Source organism: Gallus gallus, chromosome 6 (genome assembly GCF_016699485.2).
Source record: "Gallus gallus isolate bGalGal1 chromosome 6, bGalGal1.mat.broiler.GRCg7b, whole genome shotgun sequence".
Lineage (NCBI taxonomy): Eukaryota > Metazoa > Chordata > Aves > Galliformes > Phasianidae > Gallus > Gallus gallus.
Window position 1 is genome coordinate 32796150 of NC_052537.1, and position 22949 is coordinate 32819098.

General features: G+C 42.8%; 1 protein-coding gene across 3 annotated transcripts; it reads right to left on the bottom strand.

Moving 5' to 3' along the window:
* Nucleotides 1–5984: 5984 nt before the first annotated feature.
* Nucleotides 5985–22917, bottom strand: OAT (ornithine aminotransferase). 3 transcript variants are annotated; one of them, XM_015288997.3, is made up of 10 exons: nt 22808–22917; nt 13914–14140; nt 12785–13009; nt 12562–12657; nt 11461–11588; nt 10431–10553; nt 9989–10117; nt 8348–8461; nt 7424–7568; nt 5985–6952 (listed from the first exon to the last, which is right to left on the bottom strand). In XM_015288997.3, exons 2-10 carry the CDS (start codon nt 14110–14112, stop codon nt 6792–6794), a joined length of 1320 nt encoding a protein of 439 aa, XP_015144483.1. In that variant the 5' UTR covers nt 14113–14140; nt 22808–22917; the 3' UTR covers nt 5985–6791. The 3 variants fall into 3 exon arrangements, with proteins under 3 accessions (XP_015144483.1, NP_001006567.1, XP_040558423.1); NM_001006567.2 differs by lacking the exon at nt 22808–22917 and adding an exon at nt 16741–16787; XM_040702489.2 differs by lacking the exon at nt 22808–22917 and adding an exon at nt 16645–16787.
* Nucleotides 22918–22949: the final 32 nt, after the last annotated feature.

A 22949-nucleotide genomic window follows, 5' to 3' on the forward strand; every position in this document is an offset into this window, starting at 1 on the left:
GTTACAAAGGCAGCAGCTGCCCAGAAATGTAAGCCATCTCGGGCAGGCATCTTGTTTTCATTGTTGTGCTCTCAAAGGTTAACTTCAGTGCTGGGAACCAAAGCTGGAGTTCATTTGCTCAGAGCCCGCACTGCGTGCAGACATCGCTCCCTTTCTCACACATTCCTCCTGCTGCCCTTAACCTTGTTGTGAAGGAGCAAGAGAGGGAGGCGAGTATCAGCAAGGCCAAGGCTCTGGGCTCATGCTCCAGCTGCCTTGCACTTATTACAGTCTAGACAACACAAACTGTCCCCATGACACAGCTTTGGTTCATGTGCATGCACAGCCAGCCCAGAGATGGAGCCAGCCTGCTCCACCGCCCTCCATACCACTGCATGGTTTTCTTTGTCCTCTTCAATTCATAACATTCTGCTTTCTACCATCAGCACCATCCACAATACAATTACTCACGAGCGCAGTGCATAGATGCCAAAGAAATCCCATTCCTGGTGCCAGATGCAGGGCTGTCAGGCACGCACTGATGGCTTAGAGCTCACCAGCTAATGAGCATTAATTGCTATGGGTGCCCTAAGAAGAGGTGACCAAAGAGAGTTGCAGCCAAATTTCAGTCTTCTCAGGGTGTTCCTGAAGAGAAAAATGGTACTGGAGTTGGGTGGCTGTCTACTGAACATAAAGCACTGCTCCCATCTCACTCACATCATCTCCTTGGGGCTCAAATTAAGAATGCATCTCACTCCCATCCCCTCCAATAAGGCTTCACCCAGCATCCAGAATGAGATCCATGCAGCACCTCATAGGAATGCATTCCTCCTGCACCCATCTGTGATGATGGAGCAGTTGGATCTCCATCAGTACTCACCTACAGTAGGGCAGCCACAGCACCTGCTGAGCAGAAAGATTTTCAGTCTCAGCCATTGCTCGTCTCCGCCAGGCAGGGGGGTTCACCCCCAGCCCCACCACTGCAGGACAAGCCAGTGAGTTGGACAGCCAACTACAGCTCAGTCAGGTGCTCAGTGTGAATTATGCCCTTACACACTGTTCCTTCTGTTATTTCAAGTGGAGTTGTGCAATGCAGACAGCTTTTCCCCATTCTCACTTCACATCTATTCCGAATGAGCGTATTACGTTGAGAATTAGGTCTCCATGTGTCAGACCCCAGGGAAGGACTGGGAGTTCATCCAAGGTCCAGGCCTTTGTTTGGTTTGCACATTGTGCAAAGGGTCAATACTCCTGCAGGTCTTTATACATAGCCTAAATCATGGAAAATTAATAGGATTTCATACAGGAATGAGTGGGAGTTGCTTTCTACTCTTATTTATTTGGACTAGAGCCGATAACAGCTTGGGGATTTTCCAGACATCTCAGTCCCTGCTCAGATTTCTGCAAACAAGACCATGCAGACAGACAGACAGCACTGAGGAGGGAAACAACAGGGCAGGATTTGTTATGGTCACTTCTTATCTGTGCCGTGTTAGCACACGATGCTGCAGGATGAATACAGACTAACCCAAATATGAAAATAAAAGCATCTGAACTTGTATTTGAAAGAAAAACAAAGCAGTGCTGTAAGCAGGGCTGCCTTGACCCCATGAGTTCTCTGACTGCACAGTGTCTGAGTGGGACCAAAGAACCCCCTCCAGCTCCTTGCAGACAAAGCAATGCCTCAGGAGCAGATGCCAAGCCCTCAACCAAGCAGTGGTCAATGCAGTGGTGTGCTGAGGTTTCCCTGAGGGTAGTTCTAGATCTGTTTGATTGATTGACATTGCTGGCACCACATTTTTCTCATCTGTTTTCCTGAGGGGAAAAGTAGATGTTTTATAAAGCTCACTTCTTGCTGTACAAACACAGGAAACCCAACTTGTCTTGGCTCTCACTCTGGACCAAAGCACCACTGGGATGCCCACAGAAGGCAACTTCCTAATGTCAAGTAGTATTTCAAGTTCTGTTACAACCCCCCACTTTCCTTCTGATTTGCCTTACTTCAGTTCTTTGAGAAATAAAACCTCTTTTTTTCCTTCATCCTCTTTCTCAGATGGTCCTACATCCCTATCAGCCTAACACTGACAACTATGAACTGCCAAGTACTGATCATACTAGAGATAGACGAAGCAGTTCGTGCAGTTCCCTCTACCCAAGATTGGCCTTGAGTGCACAGCATAAGCTACGTTTTGACACAGCACCCAGCAGTGAGACAAACCCTGGGTCACATTCTTGTATCGGTAAAGACAAAAGCAAGCCCTCAGGAGTAGAGAACTCCAACAGCAGTAAGCTCTTAGTGTAAAGCTGAACTTCTGGCTCCACCTGCTGCCAGAAAGATGGAAAAAACGAGAACATGAACAAGCACCAGTCATTAAAAAAGTTCAACTAAGACAGATACTTCTGATTAACTAATCACCAACAGCTGCTGTTGAAAGACCAATAAAATAGAAACTGCTTCATTATCAAAACTTCTAACAGGCTTAAGGCGTGCAGTTCTTTCCCAGCTCATAACCAGTAGGCGTTTGGATCCTTTTGAGGAAGTAATTTTGGTAGTTAAGAAATACAGTTTGATAGTTAAGTCATGTTTTTGCAGTTGGAAAGGACAGTGCCATAAGCACAGTTCACGAGAGTGCCAGCAAGAAGGAACAAAACAGAAAGGAAACCTGCATTACATTTCCCAGTCTCCCTACTGCTCACTATTGTACATGATGTTTTTATATCTCAGCTTATGCTTATCCACAAACTATTTTTTCCCTGCCATTGTTTATATTACATGATTTCATGCCAAGAGAAACGTGTGTATTGTTTGGCAAAGAGCCATTGCTTATAGTGCAATCCAGCATTATTCTTTGCAAACAAAGCTTCCAGCACAATGTCAGTGGCTTGTCTTGGGTGCATGAAGAATTCTGGTTCGGCTCTTGGGTGCTTAGATCACCTCCCCTCCCCGTGTTTTGCACAGCACTCGATGCAGAGTCACTATTCATTCAGAGAAGCACTTCATAAACCAGACCTAACACAAAGAAATGTCAGAAGCCACTTCACAAACCCTGAGTAGGCAACATAATAGAGACAGATTAAGCCCTTACAGCCAAATGGTTAAAGCAGTGTTTTGTAAGTATGCACATACCTTTAGGAAATGTTATTGCTGCATAGAACTCATTACAGAAGAGATTTGGAGAGGCAGTTTGTGTTAAGCATACAGATTTCTTTCAAACACTGCTTTAAAAATAAATTCCAACTTACAACAGCAAAAAGGATCACCAGAGAAACATCATTTCCATGCTCTCATCGCTAAGCCAAGGTAAGAAGAGTACTTGGGAAGTAATGTGAAGGCATTCGGGATGCACAGAAAGGATATCCTCTGAGCTTGCTTTTCTCACTTCTTCACTTCCTATGAAATTACAATACAAAAAGCAAACTAACATGTTATGAAATGTCTTACACGTTTTCTTTGCACATTTCACTTTATATATATCACACCAATTTGTAAATGATTTTGTTTGGCATCCTTCAAATTAAACTTTGTTAGGACCAGCACTTGGCAGAGCTATGGTACAACTGAGCCACGTGTAAAACAAGCACAAAGCCGAGAGCACCCAATTCCTGGCACTGAGCAGTTAAATGCACTTTAGTTGTCTACATTTTTTTTTTCTTGTAATAAAAGCCCTAAAGAAAGTTTCTAACACTAATTAAAATCTCATACAGCAAAACCAGCGGCTGATTTACAAGCACATTATCTATATGAGCAGCCCTACCTGAGTTTCAGAGGTTGAAGGCTGTGTCACTGAAACCTGGCCAAATCTCAGTTTATGCTTGCTAGAAAATGGGTGGGAAAAAAAAGCACTTTACATGATAAAGTAAGCCCTTTCCCTGCCCTCTCCTCCTCAAAACAAATGCTACATATCAAAGGCAGATGATCTAACAGCCTATAATCTGGCCCCTTAACACACTAGAAGAGGAGGAGCTCAAACTTTTCCTTTGGCCATTTCAGCTCTTCCTTTTATCTCACTGATAGCCTCTGAGATGTCTGTTGTTACTGAAGCAGAGGCTGGCTGGTGGCAAGGTTAACGTGGAGGAAGAGAAGTCAGGGAGTAGAGACTGGAATCCAGAACATGTGCAACTCTGTTCTTGTTCTGACATTGAACATGTGCAAGGCTGGCACCCCAAAGCATGTATTTGGGTTCTAAACATACCTACTGGCTCTGTAGACTTCACCCTCAACCCTGCTCCCGAATTTCTGAGCTGCTTGGGCAGGTACTGCATACCTTCCTTCCTCACACAGTATGACTACTGTATGGCACTGGGAACAACAGAGAATTGAGGTCAACACAGAGAACTTTCAGGTCAAAACAGAAGATTCCACAATTGCCTAGTCATGAGTAATTGCATTTTAGGATGATGGTTTTTGATTTGTCTTCAGAAAGTCTTTCCATACCTTGATTTTCATAAGCTTGTCAAGGAAATAGCAACACAGGATGAACGAAATGCCCAGAAATCAGTCAACAGTGGTCTCCTGTAGAAATAGAATGATTCTCAAGTTCCAAGCAGACTTGGTCTAGTTAATCTGCAACCAGAAAATGGACTGGACAAAATTAGAGCTCAAATTATCACCCAAAGGCAGAGAAACCTTCTCAGTAATGCAAGGTGAAATACAATGAACCTGACCACAGAAATTTTACATGCAGGTTATTATTGCTTATTACAGAAATTTTAAAAAAAGGGCAAAAAACAGCTTCAAAGATGTTCAAGACAATTTGCACAAAAGGGAGCATAGGAGCACAGGCTGGGAAATTAAAGTATTATACCACTGCAAGAAAAAACAAACCACAATACTTGGGTGTGTACTGCAGTACAGCAAACAAGCCATACAAACCAGCTCAGCATCAGTGAGGGCAATGGCTGGAGTGGTAAATCACAGGAGAGAAGCAGGAACATTCAAGGGCTCTAGAAAATGCTACCTCTAAGTAGAGAAATACAATTCAAATATAATTTTGACTAGAAAAAGAGCAACAGCTGTAATAGAAGTAACAGCAATCTTTAGGTATGTAAAAGACTGTTGTGCAGAAGGAAAATAACCTCTTCTCTGTGGACCTGCTGGATAGCATAAATGGGCTGCAAGAGAGATGCATGGAGAATATAGTAGGGGATTTGCTGACAGCAAGGACAGGGAAGCACTGAAACACAAACTGTGGAGTCTTCTGCCCCAGAGCCCTTCCAGGCAATTTTATGCCAACAGTGACATAACTATAACTGGGGCAGGGGAATGGACCCAATGTCGTCTTTGGTTGTCAGCCCTGCTACTCTATGAAAGAAAACATTTTTGGCTGCTGAAGACTTTCTGGGGTTTACCTTTTGATCTCTGAAAGCATTCTAGTAATGATGTTTACATAACAGTTTCTTTCAGTTACTTCATCTTCCAACTACATTGCATAAGCACAGCTGGCAGAAGTGCAAGCCTTTCTAGGCAACACCTTTCTGTACTTTATTCTTATTTGTAAGAGTAACAACCATGGTGACACACTATCCCTTGCAAAAATGAGGCCTTTCCAAACTGAGCAAGTTTTATTTCATCCATGTACAAAGTAAGGTACATGCTCATCTACATTGTGATGTTAAACAGCAGATTAGTTCATTCCTATGAACTGTTGTCTTTAAAATATTATTGACATTAAAATAGAGTTGTTTACCACATCCAATTATCAGCACATAACTATATTTAACCCCTATGCTTGGCAAAAGCACCGTTTTGCTTTAATAGTCATTAATCAGGGTTTAGCCTCAGCTAAAACCAGCTCAGTTAGGTAATAAACACAGAAACCAACCTAGTGTAAGAAGAGTAGCCAGCTCTGCAACTGCACGAATAGCTGGGGACCCAAGAGGCACAGAAACACAAAAATACTCATCCTGGATAAAAAGTACAGCAAAAGCTTCCATATAACAACAGAGAGAAATGCAGACTGCAAAAGGCAAAGCTTGATGTGGCCCTGGACATAGGCAACCACAAGTTTCTGTGAGGCTTGCTGTTTTTAATACTTTGCAGATTTAAATTGTACATTCTTTTTAATGCAAGGCATGTTTTAATATAAACATTCAGATTATAGAAAGCCTTATAACAGTGAAAACAGATCTGTATACTCAGATCTATTTTACAAGACCGCAAAGCCAAACACTGAGACCAGTCTAGAAAATAGCAACTCTTGTTATACAATCAAAGTTCTTTACAGAGAATACAGCCTGATGCTTGTACACCAGTATAACAACTGGTCTGTCAAGTCTATAGAATTTTAGGATTTTTTTTAAGCTGCAGATGATAAATTCAGCCATAACTGCATGTGCTTCCACACAACAGACATTACACCAGGAGAGAAAAAGGCTGGATGTGAGAGAGAGAATATATGTCATACTGGACACTTCTATGAGAGCTCAAGACCACCCTTACTAAAATATATATCAATTTATACGTTAAACTTTGGCCAAGATTTTCAAGAGTTAAACAGATTTCTACAAACATCTCCCCTCAAATATCATTTAGTAGTTCAGTCAGCACCAAGTAGATAAACAGAACCTCGCAATTTCACTTCCAAGTATTCCAAGATTGGAAGCTCTTTAAAATCGTTATTTGTTTTCTTTAGAGCCATTTTTATTTAAAGACATCAATTTTTTTTCCAGCCTTTTTATTGTTTATTTTAAAGAGTGAAGTCCTCTTAGATGAAATGAATTAAAGCTGTTTGCTTGATGAGCAGGCCTCCATCACAGACATTTCAACAGATCACCTCGGGTCAGCCAACAAACATACTTTAAAAGCCACGTGTTCAGAAAGACAGAATGGTCTTATGAATTATTTCGATGCACTCTCTGATTTCATCCTCCTTAATGACCAGTGGTGGGGCCAGCCGGATGATATCTCCATGTGTGGGTTTGGCAAGGAGCCCATTATCACGCAGCCGCAGACACACCTTCCAGGCATCATAGTCTGCAGTTAAAGGAAAGGCACTTACACTGAGGCAGAAAAAGGGGCACAATTGTAGCATGTGGTACAGAGGCACAGACTGTAAATTGCTTGCCATCTAGCAGCAAGAAGATGAAATAGCATGCGTTCCTTCTCTGTAGGAATTTGTCACTTTGCATATAGATGACAAAAAGAAATAATAATATTGTCAGCTCTGGCTTTTAAGCCATTTTCTGATGTACTTCAAAGTGTTTATCACTAGAAACTTGTCCTCAACCACCAACTCTTTTCCTTTCATATGCCTTCCTGTATTCATTGTAATCATTTACCCATCCTGGAACAAAGAACCTCAGCAAAGCTTCCATATTCTGACAGAAAGAGCCTTCCAAATATGGCCAGTTTTCTTCGGGTGAAGGGACAGCAGGGTCTTTGTGGGGTCCTAGGTTCACCATCAGGCCTGAGCATTGTTTGGGTCATCGAATTCTATTTCCTTACCTTTGGTTTCCCGAATGACAATTGCATTTAGAAGTCCTCTTCCTCTGACACAAGTTACAATGTCAGATGGTGTCTTCATGAGCTCATTTCTGAGTATGTTACCCATTATTTCTGCATTTTTAACTAGGCCTTCCTCTTCAATTACCTAAAGGAAAATCAGATCTACCATCAACTGAAAGGCATTGCATTTGTTTTAGTTGTCTATTTCAGCACAACACATAATGTTACAAATTGCTGAGACACAAAAGCTGATTAATCCAGAGCATCAATGCAAAGGCAGCACATCCAAGCCAATTAACATTAAGTCTTCACTCTTTCCTGTTTACAAGAAACAGCCTCAAAATTTTTCAATTTTTTTTTTAAGGAAAAAGAAAAAACAAGTTAAAAGGAAACCCCTACAGAGATTCAATCTGTGAGTTTGCCCAAGTCCATACACTGGGCAATGAGGAGGCTTTTTGTGTGACTTGCATTAAATGCGGTCATCATGCAGTCATCAGGTGTTCACATGACATTTTAAACAACACATCTTACCAGCTTCTGTTCAAGCTCCAGGGGCATATACATGTTAGCAAGCTCACAGAGAAGCAATGTTGTAGTAGATGCACCATTTTTGAAATATCTCAGTGAAATTAGTGAAACCACTTATGAATGTAGGTAAGCATCTAGAAACTTGCCCTAGATCAATTTTGTTTTGTCATTTAAATCATTAAGACAACAAAAGACACAGTAATTAGGGTACATTTACAGCTAAGACTTTAGATTTTGTTTTGTGATATAGTACAGTTAATCACTACCAATCATTCACCTCTACTTAAAGATAGATTTCTACTTGTGGTACAGCCAATAACATTGTTTAAGTGAAGATCCTATCACCATGACACCCTTTCTCCTTTGGAATCCCAGTCTTTACTGAAACACACAAACCTCCAGTGCTGCCAGTGCAACGCGACAAGCTAGGGGATTTCCTCCATATGTAGATCCATGTTCACCAGGCTTAATAGTCAGCATAACTTCATCATCGCATAATACTGCTGAGACCTAGAATAGAAAAGTCAGCTAATTCATTTAGGTATATATTTAGAACAGTAAACTTAAACCCCTCTGAAGCAAACTTTTCCTCAGGGCTCATGAAAGGATCGTTTTCATCCTATAGCAATATATTACATTCACATTCCTAGCTCTGTGCAAAGAAGGGTATATCTGACTATCACATCACAGCTTAATCCCTTTAAATACACTTAGCTGTACTGTTAACATCTAACTACAGCTGAGAGGCATTTCTCCAAAATGAATATGATTTCAAGAGCTAAAGTTTCAAAACACTGTTTAACAGCTCAGAAATCAGCAGAACAGTTCAAGGCAGGTTGAAGCTTCCAGCCTAATCAGCAAGAAACAAAGTCACTCCAGGAGGACAAACTCGGTCATGTGTGCATGGCAGACAAGTGAACCATGCCACTGTTTCAGTAAAACTTGTAGATACCATGTTTTTAATATATTTTTCCCTTTTAGAAAATTACTTTAAAAATTCATTATAGCAAGTCTGAGATCATCTACTCTCTAGGGAACATATGAAGAGACTAACCAGTAATTCCAGAATGAAAGGCTTTCTACTGGACACTTATTTTCCTGTTTTCATCAAGCTGAAGAAAATGGATCTAGACCAAATTGATTCAATTAACCAACAAGGATCAAAACACCTACAAAGATGTCTGGGCTACATTAAAAGAGGAGTGGCCAGCAGAGAGAGGGAGGTGACTGTCACCCCTCTACTCAGCTCTTATAAGGCCCCATCTGGAGAACTGCATCCAGGCCTGAGGCCCCCGGAACAGAAAAGATATGAAGCTCTTGGAAGAAGTCCAGAGGAGGACCACTAAGATGATCAGAGGGCTGGAGCACTTCTCCTATGAGGAAAGGTTGAGGGAACTGGGCTTGTTTAGCCTGGGGAAGGCTCCAGGGAGACCTCACAGTGGCCTTCCAATACTTGAAGGGAGCAGATAAACAGGAGGGGGAATGGCTGTTTTTGAGGGTGGATGGTGATAGGACAAGGGGGAATGGTTTTAAATAAGACAGTGGTGGTTTAGGTTGGATATTAGGGGAAAGTTTTTCACTCAGAGGGTGGTGACGCACTGAACAGGTTGCCCAAGGAAGCTGTGGATGCCCCATTCCTGGAGGCATTCAAGGCCAGGCTGAGCATGGCTCTGGGCAGCCTGGTCTGGTGGTTGGCATCCCTGCACATAGCAGGGGGTTGAAGTTAGATGATCACTGTTGTCCTTTTCAACACAGGCCATTCTATTATTCTTTGTCATCTAATAACTCCCTACACTAACAAAGTATTAACACAAAGTTCAGTATAGCCTAGCCATTCCAGCTATACTTGTAAATACATACTCCATAATTTTCCTATATATAATCACTCACAGGCTGGTTTATCTGGGTCATAAATGACAGTTAATCATGTAAACAATTTCTAAACAAAAAAATACACACATCAAATTTTTCCTTCAACTAGTAGACTTTCAGTGTTAGAAATGATTATTCAAGGAACAGATATCTTTCATTACTCACAGGATATAAGCCACCAGAAAGTGCCTTTCCAAGAAGAATTATATCAGGTCTCACATTTTCATGGTCAACAGCTAGCATTTTCCCTGTTCTCGCTAATCCAGTCTGAATTTCATCAGCAATAAACAGAACCTACACAGATATAAAAAGAGAAAAAATCCACAGTAACAGAGAATGACTTTTCACACCCATTCTTACTTGAAACAATCTAGTAAAGCTGTACAGACCCAGTGAAAGACTTTCCAGTTGTGTTACAATGTATACCCTTCTTGCACCTTCCCTAAGCCCCCCGGAGAGACACATACTCTGTGAGATATCACACAACCAGTAAGTGAACATACTGTCCTATTTCTCACTGACAACTTCAGCATAAAAACCCTCTTCTACAGGAAGAATTCCTTGAATTCTATCAGAACAAAGACTGCTGTTATAATGAATTCCTTACGTTGTGCTTTGTGCAGAGGTCCCGTACTCCTGTAAGGTAACCTTTATCAGGAACAATCACACCTGCTTCACCTTGAATTGGTTCAACCATGAAAGCTGCTACGTTGGGATCCTGAAGTGCCCGCTGTAAATATGGTATGTATAGGAAAGAGGTCAAATTCACAAACATGGAGTTGAACACATGTAGCAAAACCTAGCTGAAACTCTGGGTTTTAATCCTAAATGATAACAGTAATCATGTCAGGCTATTACCCGAGTTCCAAAACAGAAGCCTGTGTCACTATTTGACTCAAAACATCAGCTGGTGTGTTTGCGCAGGGAATTAGAAACCTTAGAAATTGTAAAGCCAGACAAGCAGATTATGGGATCAGTTCGTGAATTACATCAGAAACACATTTGGTTTTGCATGACCCCATGCAAGACAAACAGTTACTCAATGCTTTCCCAGTTCACCTCAAGCAAAAATGAACAGAGCCTCTACACAGCAAATCCATCACCTTAAAGCAAAGTCCACAGCTACATTTTTGCACTATCAAGCTCTACAAGGTTTAGAACTTGCAGTAATTTGAGTGAATCACCAGCCTAGTATGGTTTTAAGGATGCTGTAAAACTGGCAAGACTCACAAACAACTGCAGTGAATTCTAGTCCTCCAGTCATTGAAGAATCAATAACATTTTTGAGAAAAGTAATTCAAGGTAACAATTTCTGAATCCAAGTCCAACTTTGGAATATATTTTGCCTTGTGAATGTGTAACATAAATTCCCTTACAGTTTATTTGCTGTTCTTTATAACTTGAACATCTAAGCAAGAAGGGAAACGAAGAGATCTTGTGGTTTCCCTTTTACTCCTTAATCAAAACTGAAAATCAAAACCAAAGTAGAATCCATACACATTTCCAACAGGTAATTATAGCATTTATATTTCTTATATATGTCTGAATATATACTTAATGCATGTATTTCAAACTGCAAACCTAATTTTCCTACCTTGCTGTTTACTTAAGAAATAGTATAAAATGTTTTCACATACCTCAAGAGCTGGGAGGTCATTGTAAGGGATCAATTCAAAACCTGGCATAAAGGGTCCAAATCCATCATAACTGGAGGGGTCCGTAGAACTCGAGATAGCAGACATTGTTCTGCCCCAGAAGTTGCCAGCTAAATAAAGAGATGAAAAATACATATAACATTTAGTTGACAATTACAATGCACTTTCACCTACGACAGCTGACAGATACTTCATCTACAACCAAAAAATAGCAAATGTAAGTTATTTTAATTGGACAGAAACAGTCAAAAGCCAATACCAATGAAACTCTGCATCTTAACAACCAAAGAGCTGTTAAAAGAGCACAAAGGATGAATGCAGCTTCCATTTGACTTCAGGCTGCCATTAGGCAATTTCTGACAACTAAAGAGGTTAAGTAGTGCAAGTAATCTCTACTTTATGTATTCAACTGCTGTTTATGAAGTGATAAAAACCACTTCATTAGCCACTGTTTCCTTCCTAGACTTAAGTTCAGTGTTGCATCCTCCTTGCAAGAGCTGACACTACCAGCAGCTCCTGACAGAGCACATCTGCCCTCATTGCTTCCTGATACCTCCACCTCAAGGGAGAAGATCTGAAATCAAGTTATAGGAATTATATTTATATTGCCTGCTTTTGCAATCATTCCTGTTCAGATCATGCGTCTCTTAAAGGAGAGTTAAGAAACAGTTTATAATTCACTGTAACTATTTAAGTCTGAAATCAAAAAGCCAGAAAAAACCCCAGAGAATATTGTGCTAACAGAACATATTTAAGGCTGAACTTCACAGCTCAGAAGGAGGCACTTGGAGAGTCTAAATGTTCTGTGAGGAATACTGTAGCCACAACAGTAGTTTTTAATCAAAATCATCACCTGCAGATACATGAGTGTAATGTAACTTGTTGAGATCTTAGCTTACTAGGAAAACATCAAAGATCAGATTTTACAGACCTTCAGATTAGCTAACTGACAGGAAAAAGAAAGGAACATTAAGAATACCATGCTGTAATCACTACAGTTATCAGAGAGAGTGTTACAGCCAGTGTCTAGAACTGTCTGCTTCCTGAATCGACACCTCAACTCAGAGCATGCACTCAACATACCTGCAAAAATAATCTTTGCTTTGTATTTTGGAATTCCTTTCACAGTGTATGCCCACTTGCGAGCCAACTTACAGGCAGTTTCTCCAGCTTCCACTCCTAAAATATAAAGTGGTACCAGCATCATACTTGTACATGAGACAGTTCATTGATGGAGCACCAAATGCATCAGTGCAGGCCCAAACTCATGGGCAAGAAATAAAGTAGAAATACATATATTTTTTACCTGTGTTCATTGGAAGAACTTTGTTATAATTGAACATCTTGGTGACAAACTCCTCATATTCACCAAGCACATCATTATAGAATGCTCTAGATGTAAGGGTCAGTTTTTCAGACTGAGCTTTCAGAGCGTTCACAATCTTTGGGTGACAGTGGCCTTGATTAACAGCACTGTAAGCACTTAGGAAGTCAAAATACTTTCTGCCTTCGACATCCCACACATAAACACCTAGAAAAACAAAGGTATTGTAAATAAGAGATAATAAATTATGTAAGCAAGGAGTTGCAATGCAACCTGGTCAGGCATAAATGGTACTCTTGCTATTCCCTGGAGAACTCAGGTATGACCACAAGAGGCACTCTAACTGGAAAACAAACAATCAATAAAGAGACTGTGAGCAAAAAGGTGGCACAGAATGAAGAAGTGCCAATGAAGAATCAAGAAGAGCTTCCCATATAAAGCTACCATTCCACTAAGATATTAAATAGCATGAGAATATTGCTTCCCCTCCAAGTCTCCAGTTTTGGTCCTAAGAAGAAAACTAATAAGAATTAGAGGCTATTAAAAAAAACAACAAAACCCACATATCCTCAAAACCTAAGAGACTGATTGATCTGAAATATCAAAACATGTAGCCATGGAGACACACTATGATAGCATAGTGATTCAGAATTTAACCCACAGAGGAAGATAAGCCCCTTAAATAAAGTGAAAAGTCAGAGTAAAATTAAATGAAGCAGTAATGCTGGAGCAGTAAGCATGGACTTAATTGGGATTGAATACAACTTTCCATGTTCACACTGACAACCTTCATACAAGGTAACAGAAGAAACCAAGATGCTCAAAACTTTCTTGCTGAGTTATGCTGAATTAAGAAAACATCAGAACTGTTTACATAAATCATTTTAGATATCATTTTACCATGATATCAAAAGGCATCGTAAGGCCTCATCAAGCACTACGATTAGAAATTAGCTGACTTTTCCAATTGCTCAATGTACCTCCCCCCCACCCTGCCAAAAAAAACAAGCAACGATCAAAAAACAGACTGAAAGTTCTGAAATTCCTTAGGCTAAAGTCACTGCACACACACATCCCACCTACAGTGCCTGAGGAAATCAAATTAGAATACCTTTTCCCCTCTCCAGAGCAACTGGCAGTGGGTGATAATTGTGGGCACCATATTTTGCCTCACGCTCGAAGATGTAATCAGAGGATGGAGGTCCTTGAATGGTTTTTTTTGTAGCAACTGAGGTAGCAGAGTTCAGTGAAGTATGAACACCTCTGCAGAGAGCAGCAAGGCTCTGCGAGCGGATTAGCTTGGAAAACATTGTTGACTGCAGGTATGTCGTAATTGATCTGGGGGAAAAAAAATTAAGTTAATTATTAGCACGGACAGTACTTCAGAATAAACATATGACGTGATTAAAGTGGTTTTACTGCCAGGAATACAGGTTTCTCAACTCTTCTGCTTTTCAACCAAGAAATCTCATATAACAGTACTGACTTCAGCTCAGGTTTGGGTTTTCTTTTCTACTTTACTGTATGCTCACAGTAAGCAAGCTGTACAACTCTGGAAGTGTATGAGCTAGCTGTATAATTTTACCTATAGCAGCATTCTTTTCCTTTGTGTCTTAACTTGTGGCTAAATTTATTAGCATAAGCTACAATTAGTAGAGCAGGGAAACGATCAGGAAGTTAAATTGAAATGACTGGTGTATCCTTGGAAATAAACACAGCAGTTTTACCTAAACTGAGGGCAGAATGCAATAGCCAATTAACCTTCTCAGATTCATGTTTTCCAATGAAATGCAAACTGTTTCCACAATTCTATGAAAGCACCTCCAAATTGTGATGGAGTGCACTGAAGCACCCAACACACACCACTGAGACAGCACAAAAAGAATACTTTGCAGAAAAGTTCTGTATCATTTCATTCAAGGAACAGCTTGAACACATGAAAGACCAAAGATGTCTGTGAAGGGCTAGAAGGAGCAATGGATTATTCCACATATGATCTGTTCTTGCATAAGAGAGAGAAGAGGGTTCATGTGACTAATCACAGCCTACAAGATACCAAGTTTTCAGTCTATATCTCAGCAGAAATTCCTATCATACTTTGTTGAAAACATCAAAAACGTTAAGTGAGCACTTGTGTTTCCGCTATGGCTTCACCCCAGTCAATGTAAAGATATGTGATGGCCCCAGAGAAGGGAAGCAGAAGCAGCTGGAGAGTGGCACCAAACCCTGAGGACAGCACACAACCATCAAAGCAAGGTGATCACTTTATCAAGACCACAAGCTGTCAGAGCTGAGGATGGTAGTAGTGTACATCACACTTTCAAACTGGAAAGGGTAGTATAGCCCACAGTGAAGATTATAACAAGCACCCTGATTATCCAACACAGCCTCCTTTGCAGACTCCATAGCAAACTAATGAGCCTTCTAATTAACATCAACACTGGTGCACCACTTAACAATGAAGCACACAGCAAAACCTAACCAAAGGAGACATATTAAATATTAAAAAGGAGAACACAGACAGTTTACAACAGCAGACTGTTGTTTCAGGTTGCCTGCAGAGACAGAAATATTAAGTCACAGACTTATTCTAAGTTTATTTTGGTAAAAAAATGCACCCTGGATCCATCAACTTAAACAGGCACTGTTTTTTCAGCAGTATCCTCTAACATTACACTGCTGCTTCACACTTCCCAGCAAAGCCAAACATTTTCCAGTTTTACTGGACCATTTGAGTCTCTGGGAAGAGTCAGCAGTCTCTGTTCCAGCAGGGGATCAGCTGCTCCTCAGCCCAGGGCATTTTTCCAGCTACTCCCAGTCCTGTTAAGTATTAGCTATTGGTGTTAATACTTCAAGACCATAATCACAAATTAAAGAAAAAAAAAAGACCAACACTTCTGCAACCAAGATTTTTGTCAGAAGCTGAGCTCAGCAGCACCACTCAGGACTACAACCAGCTGAGCTCCCTCTCAATGCCATTGGTCTGCAGCACCCTGCCCCTGACACACCTCCATGGCACAGCAGCTAATTCTCTGATAAGCTGCTCTAGTTTGGGACGTTTTCCAGATACAGCTAAAATGAAAGCTGTAAGGAAACAAAGCTCTCATCTGCCTTGTAACAGGGAGTTGCCTTGCTGCATGCAGACTACCAGTTTGAGGCTGTTCTTCTATTTCTTTCCAGGCAGAAAACCTTCATCAGAGATCTCTCACAGAGCTGTTTGGAGAAGCAGCCTTCGAACTATGGCACAAATCATTTGAGCTGAGGAGCAGGGGCATAAGGCAGAACAAAACTGAGAACACCACTTGCAGCTGGAGCAAAAAAAAAGTGAAGATAAAGCTGTTAGTGATGATCAGCGAGGCAAGATGATGGGAAACGTCAGTAAAGGTGGGGCATGGTTGTGTTTGATTGCGAGGAAGAGAGAAACACGAGCATGCCCTGCATCACACGGTGCTGGAGGCAGCAGCCTGAGCGCTGCACCGAGGGGAAAAGGTGTTGCATCAGAACAAAGCCTGCTCGCAGCGCTGCTATAAACCGCGCCGGGACAGCCTGGCCCGACTGTTGAGCAAGAGCGTTCAGACAGGAGCAGCCCGCAACGCTCAGAGGTAAGCCCACGGCTTTGTACGAGCAGCCCCTGGGCCGCACAGCACACGGAACGCCGCGCTCAGTGCCACGCCGCAGCCGCACAGACGCGGAAGAGGAACCCCGGGCAGCCAGGATGAGGGAAGGCGCTGCCCCGCTGCTCTGCCCTCGGCACCTCCGGACGCTGATAGCGGGCGCCGAGAGCGAGGGCGGCCCTCGGCACGTCGCGCGCGGACCAGGCAGGCCGCGGCCCCGCTCCCCACCTCTCCCAACCGCCCCTCGCCGCCCCGCCGGTGCCCCGCGTGAGGTGATGACTGAGGAGAGGAGGATGAGCGCCGGGCTGCCCCGCTGCGCGGTACCTGCTGCTGCCGGCGCTGCTGCTCGGCCCGGAGCCCGCGGCGAAGAGGCGGAGGCCGCCCGCGGCAGCTGTCACAGCGCCTCACCGCCCAGCGTCACACCCAACCTGCCCGCCTCTGATTGGCTCCCACTCACCACCGCACCCTGTTCTCCCACCTCCTACTGGTCGAGCAACGAGAACTCCCTTCGCTCAGCCAATCAGAACGCGATGCCGGCACAACCCCCCCAGCAAGTCCCGCCCACTGCCAGCTCCTCTCAGGGCGGCCTCGCTCCGCCCGGAGCTCCGTTCGGTTGTCCCGAGCCGGGGGCGATGCCGGCGTCCGCAGACTCTGCCCACACCGCGTCACCCCAGAGCACAGCCAGAACGTCTGGGCTTTCGCAATGACCTGGAGATACGCTTAATAGGCTTGTCAGGACAGTGTATGCCCGTTAGCGCTGGGAAGGAGTTTGTTCTTCCACAGAGAAATCACGATAGAGCGGGATTGACACTACACAGAATTTGCATACCGTCCCCACACAGAAACGGCCCGGCACTGTGGAATCCTGTCACATCTGCTGAATCAATACACAGCTGTACCACACCAAGCTGCTCCTTAAGCCTGGAAACAGCCTAGCTACAAGCAATTGAAACTCTTCTAACACAACCTATGACTTTTAGGTAAAACACCTACAACTTTGAGGTTGAAAAGCAAAGCAGTGGACTAATTATTACCTTTCGTCTCTGGTGTAAAGGAAAAAAATGCATGAATCCAGCCCCACTACCCAGATAGCAAGGATTACACACACAGGCAAACACTACACAACTGACTTCAAACCCCTACACTGCATAAGCTTGATGGCAGTTGGTGTTGGATCATGGCACTTCTGCTGTGAGTCACCTCCTTTCCTCCTTTATTTTAGGCACTCATAATTGAGACACTGAAAAAATGCCCATTTTTCCTCTATGAATTTTATCTTGTTGATATTTTAAATGGTTCACATTTTTCACAGCAGCAGCTGTTCCAATAGATCTTGAAGCAGTTGCTGTCAGCTAGATGCAGTATTTCCTGTCATTAAAGATAAATAATAAAGCAGCAGAAGCTTAATGAGTACTATTTAGTTACCTGCAGGTACCTAAAAGACTCCATATGACATAACCAACACCTCCCTCCAAAAAAAAAAATAGAAGACATGAAAACTTCATTTTTCAATAATTTGCCCTACAGACAAGACAAATCTTGACCTACTTGAGGCAGACTTGAGGCAGGAGGTTATTATATTCATTCTTCTGCTTATCCAGAAAATATTGTTTGACATATATGTAAACCACAGAGTTATATGAAGGAACAAGTTAAGTCATGCCAGTTGTTAGGAGTAATTCTGCAGCTCTCTCTGGCAGAATTGCTCATTGAAGTCATTGGGAATTAGGCATTTGAAGAGACTGAGGAATTGCATCCCAGTTATTATTTTCCTCCACTGGGGTAGGGCCAATATTCTTGTACCCTTGAACTACTTCTGGCCTCCCACATGGGTGAGACTGCACAAGCTCTCCAGGTAGAATGTGGTACCCATAGCTTTCCACTCCATTCCTTGGTGGTGGCCATGATAGTTCATCACTTGGCTCAGAGGAAGCATTACCATAGAGCACAACCTAGACCAGTCAGCAGGCTGGGCTTGGAACCCTCCCAAGTCATGAGGCTCAAGGAGTAAATTCATTATTAGCTAAAACTAATAGATGTCTACAGTGCTAACAGACACAGTCCCACCCCTCTTCCTAGCTCTAGGAAAGCCACAAGGCTAGGCTTCACCTCTTCTTTTCTCATTTACTCTAAGATAGCAATGAATACATGAGTGATTTCAACAAATTTTCTACACATACACTTCCATCTTTCATTTTCATCAGTAAGATTTGAAATTCATATTTATTCCTGAGAGGACCTGGTACATAAAAATTGCTTCCTACAGCCCAAGGTTATGTTGTTCTGGTTGTTTACTGACAGCAGGATTCTACATCAAGACAGTTCTTGCAGGACCAGAAAGTTCAGTCTTTCCCACAGCACAACTAAGAGATTATATGTCATAGCATGTCAGAACATAGAAACAACAGATTGCAATTCATGCAAAACACATTTGCCTTTCAAGTTCAGTTAGAGGTTTCTTTTTCAGTTCATATCTTTCAAAATGATTTACAAAAACATAGCACTACCCCCTCAAAATCAGTGCTGTTTTGTCAGGTTGGTGTCCCCTAACCCAGCTTACAGCACCATGAGTGAACCTTGGGGATGATAGTCCCACTGCAAGATGAACCCTGAGCTACAGTTAATACAGAGCTTTCCCACTTCGCTTGTGTTTTACCAAGATTCCAATAATTTCTTACATGACAACATGGATTACTGAATTATAGAATCAAAATTGTCTTCTGTTAGGCATTTTTTCCCCATATGCTTTAACTTATATTCAGTTATTTCCCTTTTCAACTTATTGATGCTTATGTCCAGAGCCTTCCACAGAGGAGATGTGATGTTATTTGTATGTGAAACCTAGGCTTAAGGGCGAATGATAAACTCATCTATTTCTAGAGTTTGTAGGTAATCACATGTATGACCTAAGAGTGAGATCTGTGAGTACAGCACATGGGCAAGAATCTTAGAGCCCACAAGTCTCTGACAAATGGTATTTCCTAGCACAAAAAGGAGCAGAAGTAAACTAAAATCCAAAAGAATATCAAAGCAAGACTAAACTACTTTGAATTTCAGGCTTTTAAGTGCCTCACATGAGCTTGCTTCCTCCTTGTACCAAAGTATTTTGATCCTGCAAACCTTCTGAACTTCCACCACCTTCACTCTTGGATTGTATCATGACAGTGACTTCTGGAAAAGGCATTCTGGAAATTGCTTAACCTGCTTTTAAGTTATTTAAAATCTAACCAAGCTGGCAACTGTAACTGCCATAACATACATCCACATGGCTGTGTAACAAGAATGAACACCTTGTCAATTAGGCTGATCTCAGAACTGAGCCCTGAACACCTGGTTGCACTTTATCTCAGGAGCTTGGAAGTTCTCAAAATTCTGCCCCAGCACAACCCCACAGTTCCCTGCCACACATGTGCTTGACACTGCCACAGCAGGGATTGCCAGCGTCTCCAAGCAGTTAGCTGCTCAGTGTTGCTGCATGCTGGGAGTGGGCAGTGTGCATAATGCCTCATGCCACAGACTTTAACTCAGTCTCCTTGCAGGGGGAGATTAGCGAGGTACCACACCACATCACTTCCACTTGTCCCAACCTCTAGCTCACTTCACAGAATCATAGAATGGCCTGGGTTGCAAAGGACCACAATGCTCATCCAGTTCCAACCCCCTGTCATGTGCAGGGTCACCAACCAGCAGACCAGGCTGCCCAGAGCCACATCCAGCCTGGCCTTGAATGCCTGCAGGGATGGGGCAACCACAGCCTCCTTGGGCAACCTGTTCAGTGCGTCACCACCCTCTGGGGGGAAAAACATCCACATAATATCCAACCTAAACCCCCTCTGTCTCAGTTTAAAACCATTCCCCCTTGTCCTATCACCGTCCACCCTCATAAACAGCTGTTCCCCCTCCTGTTTATATGCTCCCCTTCAAGTACTGGAAGGCCACTGTGAGGTCTCCCCAGAGCCTTCTCTTCTCCAAGCTAAACAAGCCCCATTCCCCCAACCTTTCCTCATAGGAGAGGTGCTCCAGCCCTCTGATCATCTCAGTGGCCCTCCTCTGGACCTGCCTGCTCCAAGAGCTCCACGTCCCTCCTGTACTGGGGGCCCCAGGCCTGGACTTGCTCCCAAACTCCTCCTTTCAAGACTTTAAACCAGCCTGAAACCTTCTAGAGTACCAAATAATTCAGAAAAACAAGAGGCTTTCTCGATACAAAGGGGCAAAGCAACTTGGGAAGCAGAGCATTTAGCCCATTCTTTGCTCTCAGCAGCTCATTTATTGTTTCTCCACACCTATGCTCTTCTCTACCAATTTCAGTGAAATGAGCACCTCCTGAGCTTACAAACGACTGTGCTTTTCAGTGCATTTCAGTGGGAGGGACTGGCTGATACGAGCTGTCAGCCAGTGGCTGCACACAAACGCACACCAAGAGGTGTCAGCACGGTGCTGGGACACAAGCATGACCTTACCTGAGAGGACAAGGGTTCACCTTGTCTGACTTGCAGTGTGCTGTGCCAGGTGCCTGAAGGACCACAGATGCAGAACCCAATGTCTTGTGAGGTTCCCATTTTGCAAAGCCTATGCATCTTTGTATATGCTCTCATTTTGAGAAAAGAAAGAGAAATGAAATCACTACTTTAAATAATAGCACTAGAACAAGTTCTGTGATAAAAGCTACCACAGTAGATCAGTAGTGTGACTTTTAAAGGGGTAAAATAATCTATTTGTATTGGATTCGTATGCAGGTATGATGTCTCTGAAAGTATTCCAATGTATCAGAGGCTGCTGGGTGAAAAAGCCTGAACCCTGAATGCCACTGAATCCCTCTGTATTGTTATGACATGCCTAACCCCCATGAAATACCACATTTTTAATTACATTCTTGTGGTATTATAAGGAGAAGAAAATACGCTGATTAACTTGAGAAAGAAGCTGGTTTGGGAGCTCCTCAGTGTTTGAAAAGGAAAATAAGAGAGCAATTGAAGTTAATATCTGCTACAGTAGTAAGCAAATAGCAAAGGCTGCGGTGCCATGGGCTGCAGGAATCACAGAGCCACAGAGCAGCTCCCAGGAGCCAAGCTGCAAAATGCTGCATGGGAGGCAAAGGGAAACTGTGACATACAGCCTGTAAATCTGGGATGTGCATATTATCTCCCAGGAACTTTTACTGAACACATGACCAGATATCAGTCCCACAACGTGAGCTCTCCGTGCCAAGAAATCGCCATACAAGTCTGCTCAAGGTGACTTCAGCTGACACAGGATCATCACAGAAAACAAATGTGCTCAGGTCTACTGATGCAAGAGTCCCATTTTCAATTGTTCTTCAGAAGGATTTCACCCACCAAATATTTTACTAGACATCTGGTTTGCCTGCGAGCTGTAAAGCTTCTGGAATCAGACTTTGATCATGTTCCTGCCCGGTATATGGGGACAAAGCAATGCTGCTTGACCTCTCCTGACTCACCCGGACACTTCACAGGCTGACTATAGATCAGCTGTAGGTTTTGTGAGGTCTGTGATAAACACAGGGTACCTCAACTTCCCCTGCTTTTCTGAATGTGCTGTGGGACAGGCAGGTTGCCAGCCACGGTATCCATGCTTTTACATATCAAACAGATAAACAAGGCAATGGTTTGTGAAATGAGGAAAGTGACAAAAAGAGTCTAACTGTTAGATCAGGAGGACCAAGGCTGAGTTTGCACATACCATGTTGTTGAACCATGCACCCTGAGGAATGGCATAGAATGAGATTCCCCACATCTGTGAAGGGGGCTTCATGCAGATCAGACAGGAAAACTCCTGGCAGGAGTCCAGCCTGAAGAAACTGATGGTAACATGTCTGGCAGCTGATAAAAGGAACTACCAGAGCCACTTCCCTGGGCATCACCTGCCCCACACTGCACAGAGGGAACCTGAAAGGCCTGCCAGGATCTATCAGTCTGCTTGAGCTGGGGAGGAAGAGTCCACATGTAGAGAGCAGGGATTTAAAATCCATCCTCAGCGCCAAGACCCACATGTAGAGAACTAAGCACTCACTGCACATGTTCCAGTATGTAATAACTCAAGAGAGAGCAAATGAGGAACAGAGAGAGCAAGATAAAATGAAAGAGAAAGAAAAAAAAAGGCTGCTAGGGAAAAGCAGGACTTCAGCTAAGTTTTCCAAAGCTTTGCACTGCATAATAAATACTGATTTTCTTCACTAAAAATGCTTGGCTACTGACCTTTCAATAGATGCACCTCACCTTTTCAGTAGGTTTAACTAGTGTAACAACATAAGGGGACAGAAGCACTGCAATAATAGCAGGGTGACAAAGCCTTTGGCTGCAGGAAATGAAGACAAAGCCCAAATACAACAGATGCAAATGCAAAAATGAAGGAAAAAAAGCTGCTTACTTACCTTCAGCAGACCTCAAGCAGGCAGGGATCTCCAGCAAAAGAAACCTTCACCTCCACTGCCAGCTCTTAAATGAAGGCTGGGAAGGGGTGGATCCTGACTCCAGCCCTTCTGGCCACTCAGCTGCATTGCATGCACCTGAGCT